General features: G+C 49.2%; 1 protein-coding gene across 1 annotated transcript in view; it reads right to left on the bottom strand.

The window, feature by feature from the left end:
* The window catches only part of LOC105984168, a 94110-nt gene that overhangs the window by 57027 nt on the left and 21707 nt on the right, over positions 1-15376 (bottom strand). The window contains exons 4-8 of the mRNA XM_013014270.1: positions 11132-11256; positions 8198-8351; positions 2607-2939; positions 1626-1832; positions 465-657 (exon numbers count right to left, since the gene is read on the bottom strand). Of these exons, the coding sequence (XP_012869724.1) occupies positions 465-657; positions 1626-1832; positions 2607-2939; positions 8198-8351; positions 11132-11256 (1012 nt within the window). The remainder of the gene's footprint in view (positions 1-464; positions 658-1625; positions 1833-2606; positions 2940-8197; positions 8352-11131; positions 11257-15376) is intronic.

Genomic DNA, 15376 nt, shown 5'->3' on the forward strand with positions numbered 1-15376 from the left:
TGGCGGTGCGGGGCTGGGTGCGGGGCTGGGTGGCGGTGCGGGGCTGGGTGGAGGTGCGGGGCTGGGTGGCGGTGAGGGGCTGGGTGGAGGTGTGGGGCTGGGTGGCGGTGCGGGGCTGGGTGGAGGTGTGGGGCTGGGTTGTGGTACAGGGCTGGGTCAGGTGCTTCTGCAGGTGAAAGGCAGCCAGCAAATGGGGCAGGGGAGCAGGAGCACTGAGAGTTGCGCTGGGTGTGGAGCTCTCTAGGTACTGCCCCTTGTTCTAGAACCCTCTTTTGTATGACCCAAAGCACACTGGATTGAATCAAGGGGGGCATCTACCGCTGAAACCACTCTGTCACCACTGATGAGTTACATCAAGCCTTTGAGCTTCCATTTTTCCACTGCAGAAAACAGTGTGACTAATAAAATTCCACAGGATTTCACTTGGGGTAGAGGGAGCAGCGGGGGCCCTTCACTTGGGGTACAGAGGGAGCAGTGGGGGCCCTTCACTTGGGGTACAGAGGGAGCAGTGGGGACTCTTCACTTGGATACAGAGGGAGCAGTGGGGGCCCTTCACTTGGGGTGCAGAGGGAGCAGCGGGGGGCCCTTCACTTGGATACAGAGGGAGCAGCAGGGGCCCTTCACTTGGGGTGCAGAGGGAGCAGTGGGGGCCCTTCACTTGGGGTGCAGAGGGAGCAGTGGGGGGCCCTTCACTTGGGGTGCAGAGGGAGCAGCAGGGGGCCCTTCACTTGGGCTGCAGAGGGAGCACTGGGGGGCCCTTTACTTGGGGTGCAGAGGGAGCAGCGGGGGGCCCTTCACTTGGGGTGCAGAGGGAGCACTGGGGGGCCCTTCACTTGGGGTGCAGAGGGAGCAGCAGGGGGGCCCTTCACTTGGGGTGCAGAGGGAGCAGCAGGGGGGCCCCTCTGTGCCAGCCTTCCACGGCGAGTCCACTGTGCAGGGGAGCAGCATCAAGACCAAGCCATGTCTGGTCCTCTCCAGCTCACTTTCCGGTGGAGGAGCAGAGATTGAGGACGTGCACGCCCAGCCAAGTCAGCCAGCTTCATGACCAAAGGTCAGCCCCCTCCCCAGGCCTCTCCTGCAGGACCTTCCTCCACAGCGCCCCTTGCCACTGGCTTTTGCACTGTTTCATTTTTCTCCTCCCAAGCCCCCCAAGACAGGGGGAGGAGGGGTCCCCGGTTCATTGTGGGACTCAGTGTCTCCTCCAGGCTCAGGGGCTGGCACCCCACTGGAACACTTACCTATCTTTGGGGCTTGGAGGCTTTTTGTTGCCATGGATTAAATGTGGGGCCTGGTCCATACTAAGTACACCCACTACCCTGAGCCACAGTCCCCCCTCCATCCCACGCTACCTCCTCCACAGCTTTGAATGCACAAAGGAAGTGTCTGCAGATGCCAATACAGTAAGGAGGTGCAACTGGGCTCTAGACAGATGATGAAGACACTGGCTTTGCTGACCAATGACAGAGCATGAGAAACTCGCTAGTGGGTTGTGGAGACGAGCACTTTTTCCTAGGGATTTAGGAACTCGGTGAGCGAGGACATCTCCCTCAAAGCCAGGACAAGCTAGAGACTGCAGCGCCAGGACCCCGAGCTGCCTGTGAAGGAGGAGCACCCTAAAGCGCTACCTTCCACGCGACGGCCGACGGCCCCTACGGTCGGTGCCCAGGAGTGGCTACCTGGGACGGTCTGCGGTGGGTGGCTGGGGCTGGTGGTGAGGACGTAGAGGACCTTGGAGTGGGCAGCGCTGACGCTGAGGTTGGCCTGCTCTGTGATCACCTCGGCCAGGGTCTGGTTGACAGTGGGCCTCTCCTGTGGCGGCTCTTCCTTGACGGCTGGAAGATGGAAAGGGACGATAGGGAGGAGAAGGCACAGGTCACGAAGATGAGGCCCTTCTCTCTGATTCAGCTCCGCCTGCCATCTCTTCCACTGGGCCTGCTGGCTCCACAGCAGAACCGGTCAGCTCTGGCCCTGGCCTTGCAGGAGGCAGACACCTGGTCATGCTTCTGGTTCCCTACCCTCCTCTGCCTGGAATACCCTCTCTACCCTGTTCTTCAGGACTGTCCCATCTGGAGGGGAGGCCCCTTCCTGCCCATCTCCTTAGCACAGGCCACCCGAACTCTCCTTGTGTTGTGCAATCCAGGAGAAGATGCGTCTGCACACCTGGGCATCTCAGAGGCTGATGGGACACATGCTGTGTTCACACCAGGGAGGCAACACCTCTGGTCTGCACTCCAGGAGGGTTTAGAGGAGGGGTAGTTAGTCTTCAGGAGCGGCTGGGGTGTTCAGTGGCAGGAGGATCAACTGACCGAGGTCTCGAGAGACATCCCGTTCTGCTGACCTCAGCGTTCTTTCAGTTATCCTTTAGCCCTCCCACGAAAACTGTCATCAGAACTATTAAAATAGCAGAACTGAAACATGAGCACATTGTGCACGTCGGGGAGGTAGGGGGTGAGTCTAGCACTGGGACGATCTAGAGTTGGGTCAGTGGCTCCAGCTCCGGCGTGTCCAACAAGAGCCACACAAGCTTTGGAAGTCACACTACTGGGGAGAGAGGCCCAGGAGGCCCAGGCCCCAGGGAGGCCCCCGGCGAGATGAGTGTGTCTTACCTTGGTATAAGACAGCAAAGCCCTGGGCCTGATTGATGCGATCGGAGAAGAAATATAAGATGACGAAATCCAGAGAGACCTTAAAGGACAAAGGTGGGCGGTTCCTCCCGTTGAAGCGGACCAGGACGCGGTGGGTGTAGCCATCCAGCAGCTCCACCATGTCCGCTGAGTCCCTGATGTCAAATAAGGTGAAGTTGAAGTGGATGTGGGAGGCTCCGGGCACCCGAATGGTCCAGTAGCAGACCCGCCCCGTGGCGTAGGTGTCAGGAAAGTCAGGGGAGTAGACCACGGAAGTCATGGCTGAGTAGTTTCCACCGCAGGCGCCAACAAGAGCTGCAGACAGACAGAAGACATGGTGCTGACTTTTGGTTGGGCCCCCCCCCCGGGCTCACTCGCCAACACCCACAAAAAACAAAACTCTTCTTAGGGAGCCTGATCTCATTTCGTGTATTGTCTTTAAGCTACAAAACCAAACCTTCTTAGGTTTCAGGATCAAATCACAGCATGAATCACTTGAACTCTTAGCAAATGACAGTGGAGACCTTTTTGGTTTTGCCCAGGAGACCTAGGAATTAGCACACAGCACAGTGGTGCAGCCTAGGTTGGGGCCAGGCTGGAGTCAGAGAGTCTGGGCTGGGGACTGGCAGGGCCATATGATTCCTGGAGCCACACTTTCTCCTTCCCAGGCCTCTCCCATCTCGGCTTCCACCACCTGCTCTGGTATCCCGTGACAGTGCGAGGACAGATGAGACGGAGTGGTGGAAGCACTGGAGGCTGGCAGGAAGGCACTTGATGAGAGAGGTCGTAAAGAAGCAGGCCTTCGCGTCTGTGGGCAGCCCCGCTGCTTACAGACACAAAGCTCCCACGAGGGCTCCCGCTCCCACTTTTCAAGTAGTAAACTATGACATTCCGCCCTAGGGACCTAGCTCAGTGGTGCGGTGCTTGCCTAGCATGCACAAGGCCCTGAGTTTGATCCCTGAACTGAAAGAAAAAAGAGAGAGAAAAAGAGAAAGAAAGAAAGAAAGAGAGAAAGAAAGAAAGAGAAAGAAAGAAAGAAAGAAAGAAAGAAAGAAAGAAAGAAAGAAAGAAAGAAAGAAAGAAAGAAAGAAAAGATTTTCTACACAGCAGGAATACTAGATTGTCATCAGGGCACCAGGCATGTTGGATTTTTCTGGATTCCAGTCGTTGGCAGGCTCTCAGAAGGGGACACAATCTCTATTTTCCATGGTAAAGTATAAACAAGATCTTGGGAAGGCGTTAGGACACGGTATGGTGCTGGGATTTAAGAAGCAGGCTTGAAGGGTTGAGTGAGCTGGCTCACACTTGTAATCCCAGCTACAAGGGAAATGGAGACCAGAGGATTGTGGTTGGAGGGGACTAGCTCCTGGAAGCAAAAAGTTAGTGAGATTCCATCTCAGCATAGAAACTGGGCCTGGCTGTCACCCCAGCTGTGAAGGTGGTGAAGGAGGAGGATCACAGCCCAAGGCTTGTCTAGGGAAAACACAAGATCCCATCTGAAAAACAAAGGAAAAAAAAGTAAAGGATATGGCTCAAGCGGTGGAGCACCGCCCTAGTAAGCATAAAGCCTCAAGTTCAAACCCCAGTACCAAACCTACTCTCCAAAAATAACCAAAAAGCAGTCTTTAAAAGACTTCTGCTTCCCTCTAGGACATTGAAAGCAACCAAAAAATATGCTAATTGCCACGCATCGTGACGCATTTCTGTAATCTTAGCACTTGGAGGCAGGAAAACTGTGTGTTTGAGATCCCATCTCAAACACTGAGAGTGCAGCTCAGCGATAAACCTCTTGCCCAGCATGCCAAGGCCTTCTGTTTGATCCCCAGCACAGAAAAACAAAAGCTTTCTCATCTTAGGAATGAGAAAAATTCTAGACAGTAAGAAGCCCCTCCAAGGAGAGCTGGGCTGCAAAAGGGGGCTCAGCTGTGACCATGTGGGAGGAAGCGGTGGCCAGTACTGGACAAGTAAGCAGAGGGCAGATCCATTCTTCACTGGCCTGCAGGGCTGAGTGTGGGCTTGCCCCTCAGCTGAGGATTACAGGAGGCTAGACACGGGGTGTTTCATGTTCTGCAAGCTGTTGCAGGCTGAGTGCTGCCAAGAGTCACTGGGGCTGGGGGCAGGGGGGGCAGGGGAGGGAACGGCCAGAGCCCCTCAGTGGCAGAGGTATGAGGGAGTGTTGGCTACCACTGAAGCACTACCCTTTCCTGGGCTCTCAGAAGAGCAAAAACCCCTCCCCTGCAGGGGGAGGACAGCAAGCACCCCTCAGCTCCTGGGGCAGGCCGTTAGAGGGTAGAGGCAAGCAGGCAGCAATGCCCTGCTTCAGGGAGGAGAGCAGCAGAAGTAAGTGGCACATCCCTGAGTCCTCCTGGGGAGGGGCAGGAAGCTTTCTTTCCTAAGATCCATCTTGGGCAAGGCAGTGTGTGGGGTGCGGGAAGGCTAGAAGCCTTGACACCACTTCCCAGTAGCCTGTTCTGCCTAAGCCTGAGAACGGAGGCAAGGCAGCCCCAAACCCTGACCTCCGGACTGAGGACAGAAAAGTGGGAAGGAGGAGGGCGCCCTTCTGAGGTCCAACGCTGAGGGTGGATCAGGAACATGGAGACCCACTGGGCTCCTCTGCCCTGTGCCACCCACCGCCAGAGGAATTCAAAGCCTGACCTGCATTGAGGCAGTGCAAATATGACACCCAGACCCAGCTCCACCACGGCTGCAGCGCCCAGCTGGCCTCAAGTATGCACGCTGCTGCCCTCAGCACCCGCCACGCTCTCTTCGGCAGAAAACTATAGCACATGCACGAAAGCAAAAGGGAAAGTGGGAGGAGACTGTCAAGAGAGAACATGGCCGTGCTCACACTTGTAATCCTAGTTACTCCAGAGGCTGAGGTCTAAGGATTGTGGTTCGATGCCAGCCCAGTTAGAAAAAGGCTATGAGACTCTCATCTCCAATAAACTACTCAAAAAAAAAAAAAAAAGTTGGAAGTAGAACTGTGGTTCACGTGGGAGAGTGCTAGCCTTGAGCAGAAGTAGCTCAGGCTGTTTTTGCTTTTGGAGTTTTTTCTTTTTGGGGGGCTAAGGAGGTGTGCAGAAAGGGGGGAAGGAGGCGTGAATGAATGCAATCACGCTATTCAGTATATCTATGTGGAAAATGAACTATGTAACTAGCGGGCAGGGACAGGAGAAGAAAACTGGAGGTGACATTGGACAAAAAGAAATGTACTCATTACCTGACTTATGAAATGGTAACTCCTCTGTACACCTTACTAACAACAATAAAATTATATTAAAAAAAAAAGATGCCAGGTGCTGGTGGCTCACGCCTATAATCCTAGCTACTCAGGAGGCTGAAATCTGTGGATCGTGGTTCAAAGCCAGCCCGGGCAGGAAAGTCTGTGAGACTCCTATCTCCAATAAACCACCAGAAAACCGGAAGTGGCACTGTAGCTCAAGTGGTAGAGTTGCTCGCCTTGAGCTGAAGAGCTGAGGGATAGCGCCTGGGCCCAGAGTTCAAGCCCCATGACTGACCAAAAAAAAAAAAAAAGAAGGACATTGCCCGGACTCTGAGTGCAAGCTCCAGGACCAGCACAAAACAACAACAAACAGCCAGACTCACACTTGTAATCCTAGCTACTCAGGAGGCTGAATTCTGAAGATTCCAGTTTGAAGCCAGCCAGGTAGACAAATCCAACTCATCTCCAATTAACTAACAAAAAGCTGGAAGTGGTAGTATAGTTCAACTGGTAGAGTGAAAGCCTTGAGTGAAGAAAAAAAGCTAAGCAAGAGTATAATCCCCTCAGTTCAAGCCCCAGTACTGACACACCCACACTCACACACAAAGAGAGGAAGAGAGAGAGAGAAAACAATCTGCAGAGCCATATTCTCAGGTGAGTTGGATGTTGGACCTTTCAGACATGAAGTTACTATGACTACAGTTAAGTATCTGTTGGAAGTTATTGAAATATTACAGAGATACAGAAATTATTAAAAGGGAGCAAATATAAGAGCAGCTAATATGATAAAACAAGTTCGAATCACCCAACATATGTTTAATTATAGCCCCACAAGGAGCTAAAAATGAAAAAGCACCGGGCATCAAGTTTAGCATATAGCAAGTACTGAGAAAGTACAATTATTTTTTGTCACAGTTAATTCATTTAGTGCATGTCTGTGTGAGGACTAGCACTTTCTTTTCTTTTTTGGGTCGGGTCATGGGGCCTGAGCTCTAGGCCTGGGCACTGGCCCTCAGCTCTTCAGCTCAAGGCTAGCGCTCTACCACTTGAGCCACAAGGTCACTTCTGGCTTTTTCTGCTTATGTGGTGCTGAGGAATTGAACCCAGGGCCTCATGAGTACAAGGCAAGCACTCTACCCTGGAGCCACCTTCCCAGCCCCTTTATGTGTGTTTTTAGCAGTAAAGGTAATAAAACAACTTATGTCCACTTGACATCACTAATAAAGGCACTACACTAAACGAAATGCAGTTTATCTGCTCAAATAAAAAGATGCTGATGGATAAAAGACTATCAAGAATAAAAACTATAGTCAGGTGCTGATGGCTCATGCCTGTAATTCTAGCTATTCAGGAGGCTGAGATCTGAGGATCACGGTTCAATGCCAGTCAGCGTAGGAAAGTCTATGAGACTCTTATCTCCAATTAACCACTAGAAACTGGAAGTGGTACTGTGGCTCAAAGTGGTAGAGCTCTAGTCTTGAGCACAAAAGGTCATTGACAGTACCCAGGCCCCCAGGTCCTGAGTTTAAGCCCCATGACTGACAAAGAATAAATGAATGAATGAAATCTATAGCTCTGTATGTGTGTGTGTGTGTGTGTGTGTGTGTGGTGCGTGCATGTGCACACCAGTACTAGGACTTGAACTCAGGACTTGGGATACTGTCCCTTAGCTTTCTGTTTTTTTCTTCTCAAGGCTAGCACTCTACGCCTTGAACCACAGCTCTACTTCTGGCTTTTTGGTGGTTAACTGGAGAGTCCCATGGATTTTTCTGCCTGGGCTGGCTTTGAACTGAGATCCTCAGATCTCAGCCTCCAGAGTAGCTAGGATCACAGGCATGAGCCACTGACACCAGTCTTCTTTCCACCAGACTCAATTGTAAAGTCTCATGACCACAGAGTGGGTGCGGAGGATTATGGCAAGGGACTGGGGCCTCAGAGGGAAACGCTTTGGCTCTGCCTCTAGCTGGCATCTCACACAAGTGGCAGCTTAGAGACGAGGTGGCTCAGGGTGAGCCCAGTGCCAGACTGGAAGAACAACTTGAAGCCCTTGCTGGCACCTGAGATGCACAGGAAAGAGGAAACCCCAAAGCCTACACCCCACGAAGCAGGCTGAAACAAACCACACAGCTCCGTCAGTGTCCGTGTAGAAGTGGACTGTCTGCAGCTTAGAGGAGGTTATGCTGCACCACCACACTCTCAGCACTACCCGTAGGTGAGACGGTTATACCTCTGTCCTCCAGGGCTCCGCCTGCCTGTGCGGTGCGGCACAGCTAGGGTGCTTGGTGAGCTCTGGCAGGTGAGTGAGTGAATTGGTGCAAGACAGGCAGAGGTGGGCGCCGTGCGTACTCACTGTCAAAGAGGATGATCCTGCCATCGCCACCACACGGCTGAGTGTGGTCCCCAAAGCAGACGCTGTTGCACTCAGTGCTGGCGGCCTCCCCGTACTTCCAGTAGTCAGCATTGTTCCCGCAGAAGCACGCGTAGCCTGATTCCATCCCAGCGAACTGCAGGGCACAGAGGGGAGCATCAGCAGTCAGCACACCCACCCAGGCCACCGTGCCCCGGCCGCTCCCCATCTCATTCCACAGACACGCAGTTCCTGGCAGAGCAGAGGGACTCACTGATGTTTCCCTGTCAGTGAGAATCCTTTCTGAAGTTTGCGTTTCCACTGTATTTTAGTTAAGTTTTAAGGGTGAGGAAAATCCCATAAACTTGAAATATTACTAACAGCTAAAATTTAATGGGCTATTTACTACGTGCTAGGTAGTAAATGCTTTCTTTATACCTAATCCTAATAGAAAACTCAGTATAGGCCCCCAGTGAAAATTTCATTTCATGTTGGGCACTGGCGGCTCACGCCTGTAATCCTAGCTACTCAGGAGACTGAGATCTGAGGATCACAGTTCCAAGCCAGCCTGGGTAGAAAAGTCCATGAGATTCTTATCTCCAATAAACCACTAGAAAACCAGAAGTAGAGCTATGGCTCAAGTGGTAGAGCACTTGCCTTGAGCTAAAGAGCACAGGGACAGCACCTAGGCTCAGAGTTTAAGCCCCACGACCAACAAAAAAAAATAATTTCATCTTTTATATTACCAGAGAGGCATATAGTTCTCTTTTTATTATTTACTTAATTTTTTCGTTGGCCGAGGGGCTTGAACTCTGGGCCTAGGCACTGTCCCTCAGCTCTTCAGCTCAAGGCTAGTGTTCTACCACTTGAGCCACAGCACCACTTCCGGCTTTCTGATGGTTTATTGGAGATAAGAGTTTCATGGAAGCCGGGTGCTGGTGGCTCACGCCTGTAATCCTAGCTACTCAGGAGGCTGAGATCTGAGGATCGCGGTTCAAAGCCAGCCCGGGCAGGAGAGACCGTGAGACTCCTATCTCCAATAAACCACCAGAAAACCGGAAGTGGCGCAGTAGCTCAAGTGGTAGAACTCTCGCCTTGAGCTGAAGAGCTGAGGGACAGCGCCCAGGCCCAGAGTTCAAGCCCCACGACGGACAAAAAAAAAGAGTTTCATGGACTTTCCTGCCTAGGCTGGCTTTGAATCACGATCCTCAGATCTCAGCTCCTGAGTAGCTAAGATTACAGGCAAGAGCCAGCTTTATTTTTTATTTTTGTGCCAATCATGGGGCTTGAACTCAAGACCTAAGCACTGTCCCTGAGTATTTGTACTCAGGGCTAGTGCCCTACACTTGAACCATAGTTCCACTTCCAGCCTTTTGTGGTTAATTTGAGACAGAAGTCTCATAGACTTTCCTGCCTTGGCTGGCTTCAAATGGTGATCCTCAGATCTCACTCAGCCTCCTCAGTAATTAGCATTACAGGTGTGACCACCCATGCCTGGCTTTTTAAAAAAAAACTGTCTAATTATATGCCAACACTAGATACATAACTCTTAGACACTAGATTCTTACCATATACATGATTTGTAATGTTTTCTTTTACCCAGGAGTTGTCTACTTCTTGTTAGTGACCTGAGACACAGAAGTTTTTTGTTGCTTTTTGGTCAGTTGTGGGACCTGAACTCTGGGCCTGGGCACTGTCCCTGAGCTCTTCAGCTCAAGGCTAGCGCTCTACCACTTGAGCCACAGTGCCACTTCCGGCTTTTTCTGCTTATGTGGTGCTGAAGAATCAAACCCAGGGCCTCATGCATACAAGGCAAGTTGTTGTTGCTGCTGGTCCTGGGGCTTGCACTTAAGGCATGAGTGGTATCCTTGAGCTCTTTTTGCTCAAGGCTAATGCTCTACCCGCTGAGTCACAGCTCTAGTTCTGGCTATCTGGTGTTTAACTGGAGATGACAGTCTAAGGACTTTCCTGCTTGGGCTGGCTTTGAACCCTGATCCTCAGATCTCAGTCTCCTGAATGGCTAGGATTATTGGTGTGAGCCACCAGCACCTGGTATTTTTAAAACCTTGCTGACATCCAATTTATCAGTTTTTCTTTGGTGTGCACTTTTGCTGTCATAACTAAGGAACCACTGCTTAATCCAAACCTGAGGTCAGGCATATTTATGCTGTTCTTCCTGCTAAGGGTTTTCACAGTTTTAACTCTTATACTTAGGTTTTTGATCCATTTTAATCTTATAAATGCAGTCTAGAATAAAGGCCCATATTCATTCTTATTCATGCAGGTATCCAGGTGCTTTAGTACCTTTGTTGAAAAGACCATTTTTTTCTTTTTCCATATTAGGATTCTGGCACCTTTGTTGAAAAGCAACAGATCATCAATATATGAGTTTACTTAGAACTCTTATTTCTACTCCACTATGTCTATTTTTCCCCCCGAGGCTGGAGTTTGAACTCAGGACTTCATGCTTGCTATGCAAGTGATCGACTGCTGAGTCATGCCTCCAGCCCTTTTTTGTACTGGTCATTTTGAGATAGGGTCTTGCTTTTGGCCTAGCCTCAGGCCTCGATGGTGATCCTCCTATTTCATTCACACTTTCTGACTTAGCTAACAGATGTGCACTGATTTTTCCATTGAGATGATATCTTGCAACCTTTTTTTGCCCAGGCTGGCTTAGAACAGTAAATCTTCCTGACATCAGTCTATCTTGTAGCTAAAATGATAAGGAAACGCCACTCTTCTTGCTATTAGTTGAGAATCTTTTGCCTGAACTAGCCTTTAACCTTGATCCTCTCAATCTCAGCCTCTGGAGTAGCTAGGATTATATGTATGAGCCACTGTGCCCAGCTTTAATCTACATATACTTAAAAGTTAGTTTAGCAAAATACACTTTCATCCTCATTGTCTTCCAGAATCACACAGCCACAGACCCCTTACCTTAAACCTCTGACTCCGACAAAAGCTGATGCAGGTTTGGATGGTGAGTTTGTTGGATGTTTTGCTGGCACCAGTTAGAGGAGGTGGGTTTCCGTGGTCCTTGTAGCAGCCAAGGTTTCCAGGCACTGGGGTGAAAAAGAAGTATTTCTCATCTGGTTGTGAAATACCAGGGAAGAGTGATGCGCGCCAGGGGCTGCCATCTCATCTGGTGTTTCTACTCCTGAGGCACAAACAAATAACCTGCCGCGAGCTTCAAACGCAGAAGCCTCAGTGTTCTCTGCCAAGTACCATGCTTTTGTTTTGTTGTGATGAGTATGTAAGATCCAGGTTTTTCTCTAGCAACCCTAAGGGCCCTACTGACCTCGCTGGTGATGATAGGAGAAGGAGGACACATTTCTGAAAAAAACAGACAAACTGTCAGATGCAAATTATGTTTCAGATTCACTAGAGGGAGCTGGGCATAGAGGTGGATGCTTGCAATTCCAGCCCTCAGGAGCGGATCAGGGCAGGAGGGTCATGAGTTCAAGGTTCATCAGGGCTATACAGCGAGACCCTACCTCAAAAATAACCCCAAACAAAACAAACAAATGAGCTGGGCACTGGTGGCTCATGCTTGTGATCCTAGATTTCAGGAGGCTGAAATCTGAGGATCGTGTTTGAAGCCAGCCTAAACAGGAAAGTCTTGGGATTTATCTCCAATTAATCACCAGAAAACAGGAAGTAGAACTGTGGCTCCAAGTGGTAGAGTGCTAGCCTTGAACAAAAAAAGCTCAGGGACAGTGCCCAAGCCTTCAGTTTAAGCCCCAGGGGACGGACACACACACACACACACACACACACACACACACTAGAAAATTCATCATCCTAACACACACACACACACACACATATGAAAACTCATCCTAACACACACACACACACACATGAAAACTCATCATCCTAACACACACACACACACACACACACACACACACACACACACATGAAAACTCATCATCCTAACACACACACACACACACACACACAAATAAATAAATGAAAACTCATCATCCTAACCCCCCCCTGTTCCATTCAAAGTGCTACAAGTTAAGGTTCCACAACGTTTTTAAGTTTCTGTCATTGTTTTGTCTTTGTCCAATACTAGGGTTTGAAGTCAGAGACTTGTGTTTACTAAGCTTACTGGCTAGTTTTCTACCTCTTGAGCCATGTCTCTAATCTGGTTTTTTGCTGATTATTTTGGAAAAGTCTGACTTTTCTGCCCAGGCTGGCCTCAAGCTATGATCCTCCAGATCTCAGCCACCTGAGTAGCTAGGCTTACAGGTGTGAACCACTGGCTTCAGAGTCTGAAGGTCTTTTGGTGAGTGGACTGATTTCTTATTGTGATTAAATAAATACCCATAAACCTACTTGTTTATGATATAAATTTGTAACCAGAAGAACTGAATGGATCTTGCAGGGCTGAGTCTCTCCAGGGGGCTCTAAGAACGTGTTCTCTGCCTTTCATCCTGGAAGTGGCCCACATTCGTGGGTTTATGGCCAGAGCGTTGTTCGGTTGCCACCGTCACCTCTCCTTCTCTCCCTCAGCTTCCGCTGGGCCTCTCTTTGTAAGGACCCTTGGGGTGGCTGACCCAGGTTGGTCTATATCAAAATATTTAAACATGTCTAAAAAGTTCCTTATGCTATCTAGGGTCACATTTTCACAGACTTGAGACCCCAAATTCCTTGTTTTTCTTTTTTGCAGTGCTAGGGTTTAAACCCAGGGTATTGTTTATGCTGGGTGAGTACACTACCACTGAGACCATCAGACTCAAGATTACAAACATATGCGAGGTGCTGGTGGCTCACACCTAAAATCCCAGCTACTCAGAAGACTGAGATTGGAAGGATATAGTTTAAAGCCAGCCTGGGCAGACAATTTGTGAGACTCCAATTAACCAGCAAAAAGCCAGAAATGGAGGTGTGGCTCAAGTACTAGAGCCCCAGCCTTGAGAAAAAAAACAGCCAAGCAAGTTCTAGTACTAGCACAGAAGAAAAACTAGACATCTTTCAGGGGCCATCATTCAGCCTACCACAGTAAGCGTATCAGTGTTTCACAACCAAACCTCATGGTTTGGTTTGGCGAAAGAGGACTAGAGGAATGTAGGCAGTAGTCAGCTTTCCCAGATGGCCCGATGTTTGTTCCCAGCATGTTGTGATAAGAGGTGCACAGAGCGACCCAGCCCCTGGAATTTCCTGAGTAATTCTGTTCTCATGTGGCAACTCAGGGTGGGCTCCTAGTTAGTTTGAAGATAGGGGCTCTCATCAGAAAGATGAAGCCATTATTCCTTACCCTTCAAGAAGGGGTTTATCAATTACGTGATGAAGGTTCTTTAAAAACCTCCAAATGCTCTTTGGGAGTCAGAGGTTCCTGGGTAGCCAAACACATCCAGGTGCTGGGAGGATGGCACACTCTGTGGAGAGAAGCTTTGTGCTTGGGATCCTTCCAGACTCAAACCTCCATGCTTCTTATCTGGCTGGTGTCAGGACTCTTCATCACTCCTTTGATAATAAATGAACAAGCTGGGTGTCAGTGGCTCCCATCTGTCACCTTAGCTACTCAGGAGGCTGCGATCTGAGGATCTAGATTCAAAGCCAGCCTGGGCAGGAAAGTCTATAAGGCTTTTATCTCCAATTAACCATTAAAAAAGCCAAAAGCAGAGCTGCGACTCAAGTGGTAGAGCACTAGCCTTGAGCAAAAAAAAGCTAAAGAATAGCACCCAGGTTCAGAGTTCAAGCCCCAGTACTAGCAAAACAAACAAATAAACAAAAACATCAAATAAATGGGAACTGAAAAACAACAACAAAATCCCACAAAAACTTCTTTGGACAAATTTCTTACCTCTTGGTATTCATGCCCTATATAATGCCCTCTTTTTGAGTATAATCAGGACTAGTGATTTACTTTTGACCAATAAAAAGTGGCAAAGTTGACAGAAACTTTTTTTTTTTTTGGTCATGGGGCCTAAACTCTGGGCCTGGGTGCTATCCCTCAGCTCTTTAACTCAAGGCTAGCACTCTACAACTTGAGCCACAGCACCACTTCCGGCTTGTTCTGCTTATCTGGTGCTGAGGAATTGAACCCAGGGCCTCGTGTATGCAAGGCAAGCGCTCTACCACTGAGCCACCTTCCCAGCCCAGGAAGTCATTTTTTCAATTAGGTTACAAAAGTTCTTCAACTTGCCTCCTCAGTTAGTATACTTTTCTTTCTTCATTTTTTTTTAATAAGGCTTACTATGTTGTCTAAGGTGGCCTTGAACTCATGATCCTCTTGCTTTAGCCTGCAAAGTATTTAGGATTACAGGTGGGAACCATTGTGCTTGGCTTCATATTTCTATGAAGCAATAAGCTCTGTCAGAAGCCATGTGGCAAAAAAATTGAGGGTGGCTTTCAGCCAACAGCCAATATGAAACTGAGCCTTTTAGCTCAGCAGACCACAAAGAACCGATTCCTACTAACAACTATGTGAGTTGGGAAGTGGATCTCTCCCAAGTCAGGCCTTCAGATGAGATTCCAGCCCTGGCAAGCACTTTGATTTCAGCTTTATGAGAGACCTCAATGTTGAGGCCCACGCTAATTCACACCTGAATTTTATGGCTCATAGAATGTGTAAAACAATAAATATGTGCTTCTGTAAGTTTGTGGGAAATTGATCAGACAGCAAGAGACAACTAATACATACATACATACATACATACATAAATACATATAATACATAGCAAATCCACCATTAGCCATGGACAAACCAGCCATTCTGGACCTTAATTTTCTACCAACCTTATTGTGTGTGTGTGTGTAATACCAGGGCCCTGGGTGCTAGCCCTTAGCACTCTGTTGCTTGAACTATACCTACAAGCCTTCCTTTAATATAATTATTATAATTATTGTTATTATTATTTGTGTGTGCGTGCTGGTCCTGGGGCTTGAATTCAGGGCCTGGCTGCTGTCCTTGAGCTTTGCTGAACCACAACTCCACTTCTGGCATTTTTGGTAGTTAATTGGAGATAAGAATCTCAAAGAAGGGGCTGGGAAGGTGGCTCAGTGATAGAGTGCTTGCCTTGCATGCCTGAGGCCCTGGGTTCAATTCCTCAGCACCACATTTAAAAAAAAAAGCTGGAAGTGGTGCTGTGGCTCAAGGGGTAGAGTGCTAGCCTTGAACTGAAGAGCTGAGGGACAGCGCCCAGGCCCAGAGTTCAGGCCCCACGACCA

This window comes from Dipodomys ordii, unplaced genomic scaffold, assembly GCF_000151885.1.
Source record: "Dipodomys ordii isolate 6190 unplaced genomic scaffold, Dord_2.0 Scaffold23, whole genome shotgun sequence".
Taxonomy (NCBI): domain Eukaryota; kingdom Metazoa; phylum Chordata; class Mammalia; order Rodentia; family Heteromyidae; genus Dipodomys; species Dipodomys ordii.